The sequence below is a fragment of the Phalacrocorax aristotelis genome, chromosome 2, assembly GCF_949628215.1.
Source record: "Phalacrocorax aristotelis chromosome 2, bGulAri2.1, whole genome shotgun sequence".
Lineage (NCBI taxonomy): Eukaryota > Metazoa > Chordata > Aves > Suliformes > Phalacrocoracidae > Phalacrocorax > Phalacrocorax aristotelis.
The window spans coordinates 131534089-131555726 of NC_134277.1; the positions used below are offsets into that span (position 1 = coordinate 131534089).

The window sequence follows — 21638 nt, forward strand, 5'->3', positions numbered from 1 at the left end:
CCCCACACATCCTTTCCTTCAGACTTATGTGCTGCTCCCCCTAGTACCCCCATACTTACAAAAACGAGTACATTAAATACAAGCATTTTTCTCTGAGCAACACTGATAACAAATGCTAATTTAAGGATCTGTAGTGGTTTTAAAATGAATTTAAACATTAATATTTATTAATAGTAATAATAATTTAAACACGTCTAAGTAATAATTTGAGTTCATTTGAAAGTGGCACAGTGTTATTTTAATATCATCAGAACGGCTAAAAATATTATCTAAGCCCTATGTTTTATATAAAAAAAACAGCATACATTTAAGGAAGTAAATAGATGCTGCCATCGTAGCCAACAGAAAGGAAAAAAAGAAGCAGTGGCTTTTAATGATATTTTCTTCAATATTTGTAGCTGATAAGACTCCCATCTTGCTCACTTCCCATTATTCTGTGCTGGTAGACCAACATTTCAATGCTGATTTGTAAGTTAATTAATAAAGTTAAGGAACACTGTCAGCTGGAAGTGACTCAATTAAAAACCACAATTTCAAATTAAACTTGGGCATTGCTGTTAATCATACGTCTTTCTATTAATCTTGTGGTTTTAGAAGATGACTCTCCTTCACGCTTAGAAAAGCCTCTCTTGTCCCTTTTACAGAAAGAGCTACTGGATAGGAGCGATCTGCATCAGAACAAAACGCACATGCTCTCCATGCCAAAGCCCCTGCACAGCAGCATCACCTATAGCCACAGCAGGGGACGTTTCATTTATTTTGCAGGTACCCCTTAAAACTCCTCAGAGGGCACGGATTTCCAGGGTGCTGAGTGAATGAGACAATCTCCACACGACTTTCGAAATGGGACGACCGCAGATGGCGCTATGTCATCACACAAGACCAGAGTGGGACGAGGAGCTGGATTCCTCGCCGGCCGACCCAGGGGCACCACGGCCGCCGCTTTGGGGGTCCGTTCGCAAGCTCTGCCTACACGCGCGCAGAAAGGAGACTCACTGCTCTGCGAAATCCTCATTGCTGGTTTCTGGGTGGCCACAGCCGTGCTAGGGCTGCTGTCACTGGTGAGCTGCATGAGGTCATTGATGATGGCTTGCTTGTCGACAGAGCCCGCTGGCACGCCTGGGCGGCTATCTGGGAAAAGCTGCGGTAACTGGCTGTTCTGCAGGTCATCCAGAATCTCCTCCAAGTTATCCAATTCACTGCCTGGCTGCAATAAAAAAAAACACAAACCCACAGTACACATCGCTGCTCGCCTGCTGTCGGCGTCCTGCTCGCGCCGAGCCAGGCAGCCCTCAACTGTTACGCCCGTACCGGCTTTGGATGCTTCCTGCAAGAAGCCTGATGGGGAGGAAGCTCACAAAGCTCTCGAAAAGGGACTGTGCAGGCTTCCCAGGGCTTGGCTGCCTTGCATCTGGGGAGCCCGGTGTGGCACTGGCATCCCTTCAAAATCCCAGCATCAGGACATATGAACAGCCACACAGGATCTGTACCTCGGGCAAAGGGGAGATTCTCCCTGTGCACTCTGTGACTGGTGCAGACAGCAGGGATAATTTGGCAAGGGAAGAGATCCAACAGTGATGAAGATGGGGGTTTAGGTAGGTATAACAAATATTCCTTTCAGTACAGTCGTATTTCTAGTCTCCTTATGACTTGATTGAAAGCATACAATGGAAAAGTTGCTTCATGGCTAAAACAATTCCCCATATGCATTTTCTTTGTTACATTCAAAATCTTAACACTGAATAACTCTATGTAAGTTAACTGGCAACAAACACACATTTCAATGGAGTTCTATAAATTAAAACCTGTCAACTAGCTACTAGAATTAGGAATTTGTTTTGCTTGTAACGTCCCAATTCAGTGAAAATAACTTCTCTATAGTAAGAAAAAAAAAAGAGAAATTGAGTTACATTCAGTTCAGTAGGAACTTACCATGAAATAAAGATGGGAAAAAAATTAAGTTCATCTTATACTAACTTAAAAGAGACCCACACGTTTTTCTTAAAAAGGTTGATTTTCGCCAGTATTTTTTTTCTGGTTTGCCTACAAACTCTCAGAATGAAAATCTTTTTCTGACTGAAATTTGGAAATTATTACAAGTATATTCTCCACCCCTAAACCTTTAAATAGGGCAAAACTCTTTCGGGTAATAATTACCAACAGGCAGTCCAGTCTCAATTACCACCAAGTTGCACAGGAAACATTTCATAACAGTATTTATAACAAAAACCTGCTCAAAACCTGTGCCTAATTAGGAAATACGTAATGATGGAAGAGAGGCAGAGTGAGCAGCCAGCCGTGAAGGATGGGGAACCGAGAAATAACACCACAAACATGCACACAACTGAAATACAATTCTTCCTGTTCTTTTTTGTCCTACTCTCACATTGTGAACTTGTTACTTATTAGGAGCAAGCTTATGCTGCAGACCACAGGACAATGCAGAAATACCTGAGACGGCTTTAAACTACCTATGGAGGCTCTCTCAGCCTGGCTCGGAAGCACTGCATGTTAGTCCATACTAAACTCCTGCTGCCACAGCTAATCTCCTGGGAAGCCCTGCTACTCTATTCAAAGGCAGCTAAGATGCCTCGAGGTTACATCTCTACAAACCCTTTTCAAATGATTGGCTGCAGATAAACATGGTATTACTCTTTACTCCTTCCACATCACCTCCTAGTCTTACACATTGGAATATATGGCGCAAAAGAGGAAAGAGTTTACTCCGTTAAAAGGCAGCATGTGGGTGACCTGGAGGCTGGTGTTACTGGCAAAATGGGAGGAATTCACAGAATCAGAGGACTGGAAGAAATTTAAAGCCTCAAGGCAAAAATCAGTGTATGCCATTCCCTGCAGAAGTTCCTATAGCCTCTTGTTAAAGACATCCAGTGACAGAAAAATCCACAGCTTCCCTAGGGAATTGGTTCAGCACTTTGCCGTTCTTATTACTCAAGTTTTTTTCCTCGGTGTCAGTGCCAAAGCAAGATCTCCCCCACTGAAATTTAGACCCTTCCTTCCTGTCATAATTTCTATCTAGAGAACAAATTGCATTCCCCTTTCTTTTTCTAACCTTTTCTGTATTTGAAAACATGTGCCTTTTCGGGTTTTAAGCTGAAGTTAGTAAGCAATCTCAACTTGTTTAATTTCTTTCAGCAGAGAACCTGTTTTCTAGATCTCTCATTACTCTTGCTGCTCCTGTGGACTGCCTTCAGTTGATTCACACTTTTGCTGAAGTGCCCCGTCCAGAATTGGACTTAAGATGAAGCCTTACAACCACTGAGTAAAGCAGCAAATTTACTCTACACACAGTACACTCTGATGGCCTATTCCAGAAAAGCCTGTGATTTTTTTAATTACTTGACATTACTCTCACTCATCTTGTGCTCACTATGATCCCTAGACACAGCTCTGAAAAAGTGCCACCTGGCCAGTTGTCCTTTCCTTTTTTTTAATGAAATCTGTGACATTATTCTTGACTAATTATAATAAACAGCATTTGTCCATTCTGAACGTTCTCCTAAGATTTTTTCCTCCTTATCTCCTGGTTGCAGCTGAATTTGAAGCTGTCCTCCAGTGTATTTGCAGACATTCAAGTGTCACATGCAGCTTCACCAAGCATATGTGCTATTCTCTCAGTGGGTCATTTGGGTTAACTAAAACACTGAGCAGCTCTAGGTGCTGCACGACCTCCTGCAGCACCTCCATTTTCATAGTGAATCTTTAAATAACAACTTTGTGTGTAAGGATTTCCAAACAGCTTCCTACCTTCTCACAGCAGTTTTGTACTGACCATGCACCTCTAATCTGTTTACTAGAATGCCATTCATAAGAGTGCCAAAAAGCTTTACTCAGACCAAGACACATAGCATATGCTTCTTCTCTTAGGCCAAAAAGCCCACCACCCTCTTGCAGAAGGAAAACAGGTTGGTCCAACATTATCTGCTCTTGACGCATCCCCCTGCTGACTCGCTGCCTTCCAGGCGCTTAAAAGCAGTTGGGTGGACACAGCACACCAACAGAAAAGCGAGAGCCAGGAAGAATCAAATGTGATTATAGGAAGCCTAAATCATTGTGTGGACAGGTGATAAGCAGATTCAAAAAGGTGATCTGACAGGCAGTTCTGAGCGATGTTTATAGGAGGTGCATTTTGAGCACTGGGAGACTTGGTACAAGACTGCAAAAGCCAGTAGAGGACACTGATGTAGAGTATCATAAATTATAGAAAGATGATTCAGTACTCTTTGGGGGAATTAAGACATATGGCTCTTATTAAACATATTTGAGACAACAGTGAAGGGAAGTTTTCTATGTCGCAGGGTTTTCTTTTTGTTTGGTTTTGTGCGGGACATTGTGTCTTCTTTTATCCCCCCACCTTTTTTTTTTTTTTTTTTTTAAACATTCTGGCTACTGCCATTCTTTGTTTAAACATCAGATGTAAAAAAATAACCAAACCCTAAACAAAGCCAGAGAAGAACATATTGATCCAAATGTGTCAGAAAACTGCACTCCCCCAGATGCTTTTAATTCCTCTCAGGAAGTGGCAGAGAAAGGTCTAATACAACTGATGTATTATAGCAACACAAATACATGAACTTCCTTTTTTTTTGCTTAATATAATCAATATCTAATATTTTATCTTTATTTTTTGATGAGATGAGGGCTCTCAACTGCTGCAAAAGCTCCAAAATAGATTTAGAATTAACACCAAGTTATGATGTTAGCCTAAGTCTTTCCAGACTCAGCCGCAAATGGCACCATATGCGCAGAAACTAGCATTAAAATATTTACTTGGTTAGTTTAATGGGAATTTTCTTTGATTTATATTATATATTTATTTTGTTAATGGTCTAAATTGAACCTTATGTAAACAGAAGGCACACCCTAACCCCCCCGTAAAACAATTATTTGTCATGGATTAAAAAAATATGCCTGATGAAAGTCCTAAGCATCACAAGAAAGTTCTCGTGCACCTATTTTCACTATCTCCAAGCAATGCAATTGCAACAATCTCTGCAGAACTGGGACACTAAGTGCCAGAAAACATAAGACAAATTGTGCTTAGAAATATTTTTACATTTGAAGAAGTACCTACTTTCTAAGTACTTATCACCATCATGTAGAGAAAGGCGGATTAAAGTGCTAATTGATTATTGAAAAGCGGTTACACCTCAGCATGAAGTTTGGCTTACAAAAGTTTCTATGTCATAGTCTAGCTTCCATGGATTGCAAAGGACTGGGTAAGATCCTAAACTCTCTGGAGATCACTTTTCCACAACAGCCAATGCCCACGGCTTGCACTGAGACCTTGTATTCCAACCTTCATACAGGTATACATTTCTTTTACAACCACGTATGACAGAGGCACCTGGGTCTTTTTCCTTACAACAGGATATCTTTCAGTGGGGACACAACTTGAAATTATACTTGCCTTATATAAACCCCAAGTTAGCTCATGAGCTACATCTGTAGCATGGGCAAAATTTGACCATAAAATGTAAACAAAACCAAATCCCTTATTATAAAAAGAAGAAAAAAGTAAATCAGAAGTGGAATCAATATAGTCTTTTTCTCCCTGGTAACTGCATTAAACAAACAATTGGCTAGAAATCCCATTATATTATCAGGCTAATGCATTACTAACTCCTGGAAACAGAACTCTAGTCGAAAGACATTCAGAAAATGGAATCCCCATTCCAAGGTTTTGATAGAATTTCAAGAAGAAACCAATGTCCTTAATGAATTTAATGGATTCTGGACATCAAGAAATAGGTTTTTGGAAGCTGAGGGGCATGTGTAAAGAAAATATTTTAGCATTGGGAAGATACCAGTTTCCACATAAAGCAACAGGACAGTAGAGCTGACGCAGTATGTGAGGAACACGAGAACAGTTTCTGAGTTTTAGGATGAAAAGGTACATGCTTAAGATGATTTATGGAAGATAACTGGTGGAGACTGGCATTGCAAAGTCCCTGTCAGACAAATAGGCTGTCTATATTGTCTGCTGGCTAAAAAAGAGGAGAGTACACTTACGGAGATAAGGCTTTTACTCTGCACTATGCCAAGTGCTTTCTCAGAGAATAAGCCACTTCAAATTTCTACATCTTAGTTTCTTCATCTGTAATACAAATATAACCACCCACACTGAATTTTACAGATGGGTTTTGCAGCGCAAAACAATATGGCTAAACAAAATGTTTCTTTAGCAAGGCAATACCTGACCGTGTTCAGCGCATGATGCTTCTCGGTTGTCCCCCTACACTTTCATCCTCCTTCCCCCAAGCTGTTAGCCTGTCCTTGTCAGATTTGACCATCTGCTGACCACAACACGGGCTGCTCCCGACCAGCAGCGTGTGCTGCCTGCAGCCAGAGGCACAATGCAGGTTTATTTGGGAGATAGCACAAGCAGTGGGGCACAGGGAAGGAGGGTGTGGGATAAAGTCCCACCATGGCAGCTCCACAATAGCTGGTGGGCCAGAAGGGTAACGTAGGCTTACTGCTGAGGGATGCCCTATAAAACAAATCTGTAGCAAATCAGGACTCGTGTTTCTGCTGCCTTCCCTTTTTAACAGTGGAGAATGAGACAAGCAGTGGTGGTGCTTGATCGGAACAGTCCTACTACTGTTGGTGCTGTAGGAAAAGCTCCGCTGAGCCTCCCCAGCAGGTCTCTCTTTCATCCTCTCCCCCACAGCTGTCTTAACTGGAATAGCAATCAGTCTAATAGAGTTTGATAAACATCATCCCACCAAGGAAGGGGAAAAAGGTACAGCAGCACTGGAAATACTCTCTGCCATTTGAGAAAGGCTTCCTGTCAGTTGCCACTCTGTAGCAAGTATATGTTTAAACATACTACCTAGAAGACTGTTATTTTTAGTACAGTGGTGCACTTCAAAGCATTTCCTGCTCAGAAAGTCACACCAAAAGTAAAAGGAGAAAACGTAATGGCTCTGCTGCCTCCCAACACCCTGATCCTCCTTGCAGCGGCCATCCCACTACTGCTCCACTGCCATTTCCAGAGAACCGCACACTCCAGTGACTAATTACTTAAAAATACAACATACCTCAGGGAGGAGAAGTTTTAAATAAACCTGCAAAATAGGTAACCCAAGCACACGGCTAATTTTTACATACGGGAGGAAGAAGGGGGGGGGCGGAGAAGGACGCAGGAGGATGGAAGAATTTAGCACAAGAATCTGTGTTCTAGTCTTGTACTAAATAGTTCCAGCTTTGATCTAAATTTAGGCAATGAGCACTTCCTGTGGGAGACCGTCTTCCAAAGCTGAAGAGTTTTTGATGCTAAATATTTTCGGTGATTTTATAATTGGGGTAAAGTGGTTATTTGTTTAAAGGCTTGGCCTTCAGCTAGATAAACGCTTACATTATTTTATATTCCCCACCATTTCCTCGCCTACTCCACATTGGACTTCTCCTGTTTATTCAGCTCCATGTTTCACTGCATTTTAAGTAGGTTTTAGAACTCTATTTACAACCAATGGGAGCAACAAAAGCCCTTCTGTCATTATCCAGCAGCCTTCCATCACAGCCACAGGACTGGCTTCCCCTCACCTCAGTGCTGAGGAAGCCCCAGCACTTCAGCCTTTACCACTTTATCACGATTCCTGCACTGCTTTGTGGTTTTCTGAACAGCCCCAACTCCTGGACTTCCCTGTACCTAACACTTCCCTCTCTTGTGGGATACAACCTCTGTCTTCAAATTTTAAGAAATGGCCATGCATCCATAGTCCATACCCCAATCCCCTCAAATCCCTCCCCTGACCTCAGAAACATGAAGCTTAAAATAAAAAATGAATAGACTATTCACTTTACTAAGTTCATCATATCGGGGACCTGATTTTCAAATGCTTGAGGCTGGCAGTGCTTGCAGACCCTGAAGTCTCTTTCTTTAAAGTCAGTGTTACAGTTACATGTTTCCATTTAGGGTGAGACGCAACTTAACTATCATTAGCCATGAAAAAGTAAGGCAGCTAGTTTAAACTAGCCATCTAGGCTACCACTAGTCAATGGGAACATCACCAGAGCCCAGCTTACCTTCCCTATTTTAGACACACAATAGGAGAAAAGTCCTGGAGTAGTATTCTGTTTCCTTCTATCAATGATAAAAGGAGCTCGTAGGACTACCTTGGACTGGACAGCTAACTTCTAGAGGGGACAAAACCTGCTCTTTGCAAACAGGTTTACAAGCTAAGCTGTTTCTTGTCTACTCCACAGAGAAATTTTAAATCTTTTAAAAATTTAGTTCTTGGGGAGCAAACCATCTGAAGGCTGTGATTTTGATCTACTTTGACAAATATAAATTTTTTTGTGATTACCAAATTCTATATTCTTGTCCAGTCTCAAATACTGAGGACTTAAGGATCGCTGCCTTCAATCCAGTATTAACTTCAGCATGTAGGATCTGAACTAGGAATTGAAATCTATTAGATATTTTTACAATAGTTTATTCTTGCCAGTTTAGCTGTGAATTTCTTGATATCTGTGTTTTTCTAGCCTAACAAATCATACGTTCTCGTGGAGAATCTAAGCCCTCCTTCTACAGGCACTACAAAATAGTAGCTGTATTCAGAACTAAACTAACATCCAGGTTTGAGGATTAATCCCTGTAGAAATTAGCGTAATTTGGCTCAGTTTCCTCCAAAAGCATGGAAAGGACTGAAAAACCACAGTTGCTTCTACATAACAGCAATAGCTGTCAAATTCTGTTGAAACACAAGAAGTGAAGTAATCTTAGGAGATGCTTCGATAACTGAGATTTTAACAATGCTGCATCCACAGTGTAGTGCATGTTTGGCCTCTATGCTTTGTGGTTATAAGCACTGTTGAAAGAACTGTCTGCTGCCAAAAGGAAAAAAAACAGTCCAGTGCTGTGACTTAGGGCTAAGAAAATGTTGTCTATCCCTCCTCAGCCTCAAAATACAATATAGAAAATATAAAATTGATGTATTTATATACACACAATAATAAAAATATGATTCTCAAAAATAAAAAAGCTCAAATTGAGTCCACACATTAAAAATACACAATATGTTAAAAGTGAAGGATATGGCTGTGAATGACAGTTATGAACATTTGCAGAGCGTATGATCTGATCATGATTTACAAACTAAGGCTTCATGCACAGGGGACTGCCTAGGGATTAATGACCAGCTGGGAGAATTGATAGTGTAGGACAAAGCTAAGGATCATTAACTTCAGCTAGTTATAAACTCCTCAGAAAATGCCTTATACTAAAATTGATATTGTAATTACCCATTTTATAAATAAAATAAACAGTGATTTCAAGTAGCAAATTGTTTTTTGCTGCATCCCTTTTTCCTGCAAGCTCTGAAAACTGGAGCATTCTGGGTGACGTGAACCTGGTGCTTTTTGAAAGCGAATTCTGCATGAAGGCCAGTGAAATAACGCTTGTTAGCATAGGTCCTAACAACATACAGTTTATTAGTATGTTTGGCAGCAAGGCAACAAGCAATCATGCACAGAATGCAAAGAAAGTCTGAATGCAAAATTCAATGCAGATAACCTTGCACAGGGAGACATGATCTCTGCACTTAACAATTAATCATCCATGGGAACTTGGGGTTGAATATAAAAACATTTTAAGTAAAAAACAAAACAACAACAAAAAAAACCCCAAACCAAAAACAAACCCTAAACCAAACATAACAACAAAACCCTGCTAATTGGCACAGAAACAGGGGAAGTCTATTTGCCTTGATTTTAATTTGCAGATCAAGTATAGCACAAAGACCAGTAATGCAAAGTTGGTATCAGTCCTTTCAGACAACTCCTGTCCTTGAACGTGAAATTGCTTCACACAGGAAAAGTGTAGTTGCTATGCTGGGCTAGGTCAAGAGCCCATCTAGCCCGCATCAGTTCAACAAAAGCCTATCCCAAAAACTGTCAGTAAGTTCGCATTAACCAGTTACAAGTATTTTCTCTTCACCTGACTCCTGTCTAGGAAAGGTTCCCCAGCGTTCAGTTCCTGCATTAACCATCTCCTCCCAGGCAGGGCCTATTCTTTTAGACAGAGTGATGATCACAACTTAGTAACACCAACTGGAAAATCGAGTGGGGACTGGATTTCAAAAGACATGTAACAGCCTATTGAAGTGTGAAGAAATTACTCTTAGAGGAAGCCTGGAAAAAGTTAGGGTGGCAGGAATGCAGGCCTAGAACATCTCATTCACACATAATACAAAGATTTGCTTACCTGTTCATTAGGCTCAAAGCTTATCTCTTCTTTTTCTGTCCTCATAGCTATTAACTTTGTGCTACCGGAAGGGTCTGTCTTACTGTCCAACCGCTCCAGTTTTGGGGGTATGTCTGGTAAACCAACATCTTTAGTATCATCTTTATCTAGCAAGTAGCGAAGTAGTGCATTATTATTCTTCTTAGGACTCGCTGGCTCCTGTTTAACAGTCACCTCTGAACCAGGAGCTGTGCTACTGGACTCCTGGTTCAGTTCTTTGCCTGTGGCTTCGGCTGTGAGCTTGGCCAAATCTACAGGAGAACTACTGTCCTGCAATAGTCTGTGCAAAATTTTATGCTTCTCCTTGAGCGAGGTTCCGTGTGCTGAACCAGACCCAGGCAACCCTCCTGTGGAGTCCTTGCTAACGTCTCCCATGGTACTGGACAAAGGTGAAGGCTCCATCTGATCCGATTTGGTGGTCAGCAATTGTAAGAGCTTTGTCTGGCTTTTTCCGTCATGCAGTTTATTCTGTCCATCAGGTCTCTCACCACTGCCAACTGGTGGCATGTTGCTATCACTGTTATCTTTCTGTTCTCCTGAATGGCAGCTGTTTTCTGCTTGTCCAGTTGTACCTTCTGATTGCTCCCCGTATAGTCCAAAGCAGTCTTTAGAGTCCAGGCTTCCCATCTTGCTTAGCTGGGGAGGATTCATGTTCACAGGGGAGTTTTGTAAATTTCCCATTTTTAGGTCAGGTGAAGCCAACGACGATCCTAGAGAAACGCCGTGGCCCTCGCTAAGGGCCTGAAGTGCGTTCAGGGAACTGTTGGTGTAGTTATGGCTATTTCCTGTGCTGCTGCAGACTCCCACGGGTGAATGCAAGCTTCCTGCAGGGGAGAACTGACTGGGTGGGATGCGAGGACTTCCTGCCACTCCAGGGCTCACACGATGCCTTGGGGAAAGCATAGAGTTTGGCTGCCCTGGGTTCATGCCGGGGCTGCTTTGTGAGGGGCTATTCATTTTTAGTGCATAGTTACTACCCTGAGGAGTGGATGCTTGTATGCTTGACACATGGTTCATTCCCCCTGAACCACCAAACCTGCCTGCTGGCATGCCCATTTGTTCCTTTGGGCCATTTATGGCAAAATTTATATTGCTACTGATGGTCATATCCTGACCTGGGTTCCCACTGCACATGGCCTGATGGGCAGGGCTGCTGGAGCTAATCGGGTTCAATATCTTCCCCATTCCTTGTCCAGTCAAATCCTGATTCATTCCACAGACGTTCTGCTCTCTAAGTGGCATGGGGAAGAAAACCAACCCATTAGCTAAAATGACAGTGGCCAACTTGCAATTACATTATAGGAAAAGAAGCAACCCCCCAAACCTCACTTTAAAATAACACAACCTACAATTAAAAACAGATTGACAATTTGACAGTGATATGCAACTCCCAATATGGCTGCACATTAACAGTATGGTTTTTCAGTACCTCATTAACAAATCAGTGGAAGAGAGGAAAAACAAAATTATACTTCATTTAAACGACAGTCATTAGAAATGCAGATAGGTTACAGTTTCAGACTCTCTCCCTTTAATGTATATCTTTTCCCCGCAATTCTGCAATAGCTAACTTCTAGAACTGAGAGAAATCTCATCTGTAACATACAACCCAAACAAATACATGTTTTACATGACAGCTGTGGACAGCTGTTTGCTGGAGTTTTGAATTTCTGTGAGTTAGCCCCACCACAAGCCTGGAGTGGGCTATTTGCCCACCGAGTTCACAGTGAAAGGAAAGTTGAAAAAGTCACATTTCTACACTGCCAGAGTATTTCAGTACTGCTCCAAAAAATCATGTGAGCCAAGAAAACTACTGGATACTACTTCAGCATGGGAACAGTCTGTTAGCAATCCAGTCCTGCATGGGCATTTAGGAAAAGAGGAGCAAAAAGAAAAAAACCCCCCCACACAGGAGCTGAAACTCATATTTTAGAGATGCAGGCAGAGGAAACAGAAGAGACATACACAGAGAAAAAGCTCTTGTGAAAGCACCTGGAGATCACTTCTCTTTTGCTCAGTAGATTTTAATTAGTTTATGGGAAGATGCAATATACGTTTTACTTCTGGGCTAAAACTTAAAACAGAAAAATCAGCATTCCCAAATGCTAAAAGCTATAAAACAGACAGAGTCAAGTAGATTAGGAAGAAAAAAATCAGGTTCTGAGAAAAATCAAATCAGCTCTGGACTTTCAAAAACAAATACTAATGGAACATTCCTAGTATGTATTTTCAATGAGATGAAAACCATTCCTACTTGCACAGGGTAAGTGCAGATAAACTTCACATTTTGCTAAAGCATGAGAAGTGAAAAAACTTAAGCGCACTGAGCAGTGAAGCTTGTTACTCCGTATTTGTTACCTTAGGTATAAAGGCAAAGATGTACGACTATAAAAAGAGGTGGATTTTTAAAACCTTATCACAAATACAATAGTACCAGTGTTCTGCTAAAAAAAAAAAAAAAAAGGGCAAGAATATTTTCAAGTACCATTTTTAACCTAATGGTGTTTTTTAAATTTAATATTTAGCACTTCATGAAATACCAAGTATATTCAGCAGTCCAAAGAAAACAAATTCTGGACAGCTTTTGGCCAGGTCAGTTTCCAAAGCTACAATCTCTATAAAATGGTTTCAGTTTTAATTACATTTAGAGCTGTTTTCTTCCTCTCAAAAAAGTGATACTGTGGATACATGGAAACAGCATTGTAATTACAATCAGCAAATAAAACCGGAAACAAAATCTGACACAAGTACACCAGAATATGCAATAACTTAATTCAAATTTTATGCTGAAGTTCTGAGGTCAGTGATTACTTATCCTTGACTTTAACATATTATCAACTGGCCTTTTTTCTTAAAAACTAATGGTGGTGGCGTTTCTCAGGATTGGACATATCAAAGTCACTACTCCAAGCACCATGGAAGACAATGATTCAAGAGAGACAAGAAGTTAAAATATGCAGTTTGTCTAAAATGCAGTTCTAATGATCATAACATATCCTTTAAAGAAGACTCAGGCCCAACATATGACTGACTGTATGTGAACTACAAGGAATTTAATCCTTCAAAGTTTTCTAGGTTTAATTACATTTGGAAAGTTTTTTGTGTCTACTATGTAAAATACAGGAAATTAAAATACTGAAATTAAGAACATGAGATTATAGGAGATTTCGGATGTTTAATGGAGTATCTTGATGTGAAAATCCAGCATGTCATTTGTAAGTTCTGAAATAATCTTACAGCCTTTTCCTGCTGTAAGCATTGAATTCAAAAACTTATTTTGTTTGCATGCGATCAGTTCTGGGTCAACTGCACATCTATCAGCCTTAAAAACAACGTATTTGCTTTGGCAACTTTCTATTTTCCCTGTCTCTGCAGAGTGTGGATGCAATAAACCGGTGAGTATTACCTGTGAAGCATATGCAAGGAGATTACAAGCTGAGGTTCACTAGTTGTCTGAGAACGGATGAGTTTGCTCTTCGTTTGGGCAGAAACAATAGTGCCGTCAGACAAGGAAAACCGATAAACAGGACTAAACGCTAGTCCCTGCCTCAGCACTGCAAGCAAGCGAAATAACAGAATTAAGTTAATGAGAAACTATACTATAGGTAGCTTAGTTGCTCAAAATTGTTGTTCTAAACCCATCAGCACTGATAACACAGACACTGCATTAATTTCTAAAAAAACCCAACCAACCACCACCACCAAAAAACCAGAAGAAAAACTTTGAAAATAAATAGGTGGGATGCATATAAAATAAAGAATCTCACATACTGTAGGGTGATCAAAAGAAAACCTATAAGGAGAAACAGCAACAACAGGACAGATACTATGAAATGCAGAATATTTCAGGTGTGGACCAAGAAGTCCTCAATGTCCATTTCACTTTTCATCAAATATGTGTCTAACTCCTTTTGTTCGTCATACATATTTTCATCTGTATCATCTACATCACGATGATTAATACAAATGCCTTTCATTTCTAGATAATTTGTTTCCATTAGTCCGTATCTTTTCCTCCTTATTCCCTCCTTAAATTATCTTGTAACAGTTACTCTCACTACTTATTTAATTTAAAAAGTACACAAATTTCTTATGTAAGAAGAATGAGAAACAAGAACTGGAACAAGAAGTTATTACTTTTTAAAGAACAAATACAAAAATATACAGCTCAAACAAATTACAAATACAGTTAGCTAAACCAAAATCGGGGCTGTGCGATCCTTCCCCGGTGTTAGATATGACTGCATTTCAGGTTTTGGATTTCCTTCAATGCACATGTTCTGCAGCCCTTAAGTTTTCAGTGTAAATCTGAACTTCAACAAATTCAGTTCTCTAACTTCTGTAGACCCCTGTGACATTTCTTTAATTAAAAATGAAAATCATGTTATGGAAAAGCAAATCTCCAAGTATTTATTCTACTGTTCACTCTCTGTCATCAATGAAACAAGTCTGATCATTCGCATTTATTTCCTAGTCCAAAAGCTACTACATTAGGATTGCAGATATGGCAGGAAGGAAATACTTAACTTCAGAATTTTCATATAATTTTGTAGGGAGAAAAACAGGAATGAAGCACTACAAATACTTCTAATTTCTTTTTTTTTTTTTTCATATATACATATTTCCTGTGGTTTTTTTTTTTAATTAATAGTATAATCTGATCTCCATTTCATTGCTTGTCTTTTAATATTTCCTGTTGTAATGAAATGACATGGTTTTCCGAGTGTGGCTTTATTAAATAGTCTCCTCAACAGAGCTACCACATTTTCAGCCTTGCAGGACTGGTTATGATTGCTTTCTTTCCTTGTCCCCTGCACTGTTATATATTGTTCTGCAAGGTTTTAAAGTATTATTTAGTCAGTGAGAAAACAGGAAGTACAATTTAAACAACCAGAAGGGGTTTTTAGGGTAAAAATGTAAAGAAAAACAAAAACCTACAACTGTGAAACAATACAAAGCAAAATTTCACTGTTAGGTATGTCATTGTTTCAGTTTAACCTCTGGGCACCAGAAGGTCCAAAGCTCTTAACTTTAGCATATACCACATCAGGAAATTCCAGTACTCAATGCCAACAGGATACAAGTGAAATCTCTACTTAAATCATTTTCCAAACTAATTCTTTAAGCAAACAAGAATGTTTCCGTATTCCTCTTGAGGAAATGCTATTTTTCTGACTGTGGCCAATAAAAACTTACCATATATTTTGCACTTTATACTGAGAGTTAATTTGAAAGCTTTGTGGTGTTTATTATTTATCAAACTAATGCTGATTTTTTTTCTGCACTGAATTACATGTAGGAGACTTACTTTGCTTCTATTCTCAAACCATAATGACTTAAAAAATGCAAGGCATTCTGCAGTCAAGTGCAAAGATGCTACTGCCCAAGTCATGCCTTGTTTTTCTTCTCCATGCTACCGAGCAGGGGAAGGAAACATTTCAGCCATTATTCTTCTGCCGTGCTGGATCCTTTGCAGAAAACAATTCCAGAGGTTTTTCCTCCTCCTCTTATCACTCACCCTCTTCTCTTCCACAAGAAGTAAAGAGCCCCCTCACTTAGACTAATTCTACAGTTTATACGATGATCCTAAGCCTCTCCTGCAGAATGATACAGTGTAAACCCCAAAACATGTATATTTTTATCACTTCACAGATAGCTTAGAGAGGACCCACTCAAACCTCAGCTCTGGATGTAGGAGCTGCTAATTTGCTCAGGAATCATATGAAGGGGATTGAAACAACAAGTGGCTGGATGCCATAACAGAAATTCCTCAATCGCCTTTGGCACAGACAGGTCCTTACCTGAAACTGTTCTCCAAACCTCAGCTGTAACTTTTATTACATACTACCTTCTTCAGCTCTGTCTGAAATCACAGCATAAGGCTGTGAATATCACAGTATTTCTGTGCCTCCACATTCCCAACATGAAACCTGGAGGTTTCATGAAAGCAGAACATATTAAAGGATATTTAACTAACAACGCATGACTAAAGCTTTTTTTTGTGTGTGTGCGCGCACGTGTGTGTGTATTTGGCGGAATAATTTGAGATTCCAGTTACAATTTGGTTTCCAACACAGCGTGCCAGTTGTTTAATGACCATGGCAACTATTTGTTACAGGCCAGCTGTAAACCCTGCTCTACAAACACGAACCCAAAGAATGATGCTCCTGCACTGGAAATGTTCCAGTGCTTCCCCATTGGTTTTGAAAGGACTTTCCTGTGGACTGTAAAGGGTTATTTGCCTTTAGTAATTTGGATCTGTGTTACTAGAATTAGCAGTATTAGGGTTTTAGGAAAAGAAAATTCCCCATCTAGTCACTACCACGGAAACCTCACACGGAACCTTTCACAACGCAGTACTCTCCTACTTCTTACATACCGTAATCTTGACTGAGTAGATGTGCTTGTGGTGTATCCCATAGCACTTATCAGCTACATACAGTACAACAGTGTAGGTTTCCAGATAGCACAAGTGCTGCATCTTCGATAATTCACACCGAGCGTTTCCCACAGGAAACATGACAGCAAAAGTCCATTTTTGTAGAGAAAAGGAATAGAGGTCAATGAACTGCAATGCGTGAGCTGAGGTTCTGAAGAATAACGGGTAGTGAATGTTTTGGTGGGCAACACACAAGGGTCTGTCTTTCTAAAATAATTGTGACAATCTGAAGATTTAACGCACCTGCCAATATGGCACAGTTCTAACAAACAGGCTAAAACAAACTGGAAGAAAGGTGCAAAACCTCTCTAGAGCAAGCCGTGTGTGTCAGGCAAATCAGCTTGAAAAAAGGACTCTCAGTAGCCCTTAATTGTTCCATGTAAACATAACAAAGAGAACACAACCAAGAGGTACAAATGACAAACAGTTTAAATATAGGAAGTGCTAAAAATATGAAACCTAACCTTCCTGGTGATGCCTCTTGGCAAAAGATATTTCTCCCTCGTGCTGCGAATGGAACCTCTGAATGCATCTTCTCACCAAATCCTCCCAGCCAGGTTTCATAGCTGCTCGCATGGTACTTGTATCCAGTGAAGTTATTTTGCCTGATATTAGATTAAAACATTTGTTACAGCAATTTCCCCTTTGGTGGGGGGGGAAGTTTAAAAGTCCTACTTCACAATACCTTGTAGATCCTGGCGAGTAGTAAAGCTCTCTGATGAAGGAAGAAGTGGTCTTTCCTTCATTGGAGCCCTTCTTGCAACACAAATCAAGCAAGACTGCAAATCTTAAAGAGAAATGTTACTTCAGTAATTCGTACAGAAGAGGAAGATTTTGTTTCCACAAAGAATTAAGAAGTATTTTTAAAAAGTTCTTTATATCTTTTTGAACCAGAAGAATAGATTTTGTATCAATAAAATGATAGATAGAACTCAGTGGTTTTACATATTCATTATTTCCTACAATATTAAACAACACAGGGGAGGTACGTTTTTTTTTTTCATTTTTAGAAGAAAAATTGTCAAGGACTCCACCACAGTCCATAATTATTGGCATGTGTTTATGTATATACCTGTAGCAGCTCAACCACTCAGGAGATAACTCATAAAAAAGGATATACTGCACGCATGGAGAGCACATTTCTTCATTACTTGCCATTTCGTACCTTCTAAGCCACATTTCTTAAACACGCCCCAAATGCTCACCATCCCTGAGAGAGCAGCTTCATAATAAGCCATTTTTACTTATCTGAATACTTAAAATCTGAGAAAATTTACCTGCCGAAGTAGCAAATGGTGAACCACAACTGTTTCAAATTCTAAGAACTCAAAACCTTGAAACTTTCCTCTCAGTCAGCGACATTCTTCTTGCAATTGCAGTGATATAAAACTAGGATCTCTCTTTAATGGAATCAGAATTTCTCTTAGTTTCAATTATATTGGTTTAACAAATAGGTGCATACGAGTGCGTACACTCATAATCCAAGATGCAAGTACACTGCTCCAGTTAAATGAAAAAAATTTACAATTTTTCCCTTTTTCAGGATTCAGAAGCCACTTCATCAGCTTCACCTCACTTTATCAACCGCTGAAACTGCTGTCCCGCAATAGCATGGAAAGAGAAAATACTAACACAAACTGAAAACAGTAATTACCTTCACCGTCCTCCTTGAAGGAATTTGGTTGAGAAACAGCAAAGCACTGCATAGTTTCGTATTTCTGATGTGCTTCCTGGTTATCATGGCCTTCTTCAGAATCAGCAAGAGGTTTTACCAGCATCCGACAATTAAACGTATGGCTATTACGCCTAGGAGTGTCACCAGACCAAGATCCCCCATTCACTGGAGCAAAGCAAAGATCATATAGTGAGATAAATCCAGCAGCAGTCATTTCTGCTGCTTATCCACAGGAAATTAATCAAGGTGCTTTGCAAACTGGTTAGGAAAAAAGCTTGTTTAACAACAACAACCTATTTTTAATATTAAAGCCAAAGCCAGCACGTAACAAGGTAATTTATAAAATTCTCATATTTTAAGATCACGGCTAATTTGTTCAGCTATCATGTTTTCTTCAAATAACTCATAACAGCATAGTAGATAAGCAGGATAAAAGTCTAAATATTGGTGCATGTAAAAGTTATACAGCACAGTGAAAAGCCTGCTGGGTAGATCAAGTTAATTTATATGCCTGGAAGAAATAAGGCAGTATGTAGGATCTGTCCATTGAATTTAACAGTGATTAATACAAAAGAGACAGCAGCATTGTATAAAAATCTGGGTCCAGATTAGGAAGAGAAAAAAACCAATCCAATAGGTATTTATAAAAACAGGAAGCAATGCAACTGGGAATATATTGAAACACCTACTCTCAGCTACAACGGGAAAGACTGAAGGGAAGAGAGTGACCTGGATGCAGCAATGGATAAAACTAAAGCCCAACACAGTGCTTAGGACAAGTAAAAAAGGAAACAAAATCCCGAGATGCACAAATATAGGTACTGGACATCAGTCAGAGTGAATTAATGTAACACCACATAAGGAAATAGCAGGGTCATATTTAAAATACTGTTCACTTGCCCTCTTCAGTCATAAAATGCAATAAAGGCAGTAATTTATGGGGTTTAGCCATTAAAAGTGTTACATTTTTGATTCTTCAGGGGTTTACAAATAAAGTAATAAAATGTGAAAGTCAATTGCATAATAGTTTTAAAACTGCTGTGAGCAAACGAGGAGCCTAGTATTGACTTTCTCTTTCTTTTCACCTCCTCCAAAAAATAATGATATTAAAACTGCTATTAATATGAATGTAAAAATTGGCTGCAAATAACTAAAACATTTTTGAAAGATAAGGGCAAATATTGGTGAGACTAAAGACATTGAAATAAAAATTCCAGCATGAGGAGTTTTCTGATTTTTTTCTATATTGCCCCTTTCTTTGGCCATTCTTAGAATAGCCACCCTAGACAGGGAACTAACAGAGAGTTCACATAGCTAATGCTGTCTTTTAGTGATTCACTCTGGAGATTCATTAAAAATACCAGTTAACATGAGTTACTAAGAGTAATTTTAACAAAGGAGAACTGGAAAGAGTAGAAGATGCTTTTGAGAATAATATTAATCATTCATACAGCCTATATAGACATTAAAAATAAATAGAGTGTATATGATGAAACTGTAAATAGTGGAAGGACATTAACTTAAGCTACTGAAATGCTGATTTATGAAACCAAGGTTAAATAAGTAAAGGTATGATATGAGGAAAAGGTATATACCTAAAGATTTTGGCAGCAGGATTTTGACAAATTCGTTGTGGTCCCCTACATGTAGGATGCTATATATGCTTGTGTTCATCAGCTCTTCTTGGTTGTACCTTAAGTACTGCGTCACATTCTCAGAAACAAACACAACATTACCTTCTGGGTTCACTACAAAGAAGAACCCATCTAGGGCCTAAAGGGGGAAAAAAAAAAGCAGAGGGAAAGAGAAACACAATGCCAAACAACCAGATTAGCGACAAGATATCCAGAAAATAAATATTTCCTTCAGATGACATAGCTAAACCTTTCTGCATCCACCCCAGCTTTTATATTCTTGCCTGTAACAGCAAAGGAGGCATTTCAGATTGAGCATCTAATCTTACTTACAGCAAGCCAGAGTAAAAGCACAGAAAGGTGTGCCCCATACAAAATAATGGAACCTACACATGAAAACAAACCACCATCACCCCATCCCAAACAAACAAACACACATACATAAAATGGAAGAGGTTGTTGCTACCTATCTATCTGCCTATCAAGTTCAAAACTTGGACCAGAAGCTGGTTCTGCTAAATCTTGAGCCTGTTCACTCTATGCAGCACAGGGAGACTGAGCCCAGGAAAATGTCATAAGATGGGCTGACATAAGGCAAGTATAACACTGGCAGAAAGAATGAAAAGGCTCTGTGGACATCCCCAGCCATGCACCTTCATAGAAGTGAGGCCGCACGCAGCCAGGAGCATGAGGGATTAAAAGCAGAGAAGGGCAAAGGGAGCTGAGAGCAGGCAGTGAGCATCCAGGATGGTGCAGCTCTAGTCTCTACTCCCAGGACTGCTTTAATATTTTTTTTGTTTTGTTTTGTTTTCAATCTGACACCAGTTTAATTCAGTCCACACATGATCCAGGGAACAGGAACCAGACTTTCACCTCTTCAACTCAGCTCCATGGTATTCCAAAGGACTTAAAGTTTCTGTGAGGAAGTGACTAAATTAGTTATTTCTGCTGATTAGTTCCCCCCCTTATCTCTTGTGACAGTGACAACCTAGCTGAAGCATTCTTTCCAAGATATCTACTGCATGTTATCTGAAGTCTAAACCAAATACTACATCGCTTCTACCTGATGACAATAAAGTAAAAACTGAGTATCAGTAAGACCTTCTCATGCAAGCTTTCTTCTCCTTAAGACGCAAACATGACTGTGGATAGGTAGAAATATTTCAGAACGCATCCCTCTAACTTTATGTCATTATGAGCAGAAAAAAGGGGATACATTTAAACTTAAAGCACCAAAGCTTTTGGTCTGAGCATTCGGATAACAATTAACCCATACAGACTTCTGCAGCTTTGCCTGATTTATTCACCTCTTTAAGGATTAGTGGGAAATCACTATAAGACTTGTTAGTTATTACATCTCCAGGGACAGAAACAAGTCAGAAAAACAGGCAACGCATGATTCATTATGGGTTAATTAAAAGTGAGTGGATCCATACTAAACCTGAACTCACTCTCTGCAACACAGTCTAACAAGGAGTATCTGCCTTAGCAAGCGTATATAGGCATGTGGCATCTTTGATATGACCAAACTTGTACACTGTACAACTTGCACGTTGGTCTTAGCAGGCAGTTCTCAAGTACACAGGTTACAGATTCATATTAAAAATATTATATACTACTGAGCAG

General features: G+C 39.6%; 1 protein-coding gene across 5 annotated transcripts in view; it reads right to left on the reverse strand.

The window, feature by feature from the left end:
- NCOA2 (nuclear receptor coactivator 2) overlaps nt 1-21638 on the reverse strand; it is a 196732-nt gene that overhangs the window by 30737 nt on the left and 144357 nt on the right. For all 5 annotated transcript variants that reach the window (XM_075085208.1, XM_075085210.1, XM_075085209.1 and 2 more), the window contains 7 exons: nt 19974-20151; nt 18358-18543; nt 17389-17490; nt 17168-17308; nt 13671-13818; nt 10226-11495; nt 997-1207 (listed from right to left, as the gene is read on the reverse strand). In XM_075085208.1, coding sequence (XP_074941309.1) covers nt 997-1207; nt 10226-11495; nt 13671-13818; nt 17168-17308; nt 17389-17490; nt 18358-18543; nt 19974-20151 — 2236 coding nt within the window. The remainder of the gene's footprint in view (nt 1-996; nt 1208-10225; nt 11496-13670; nt 13819-17167; nt 17309-17388; nt 17491-18357; nt 18544-19973; nt 20152-21638) is intronic.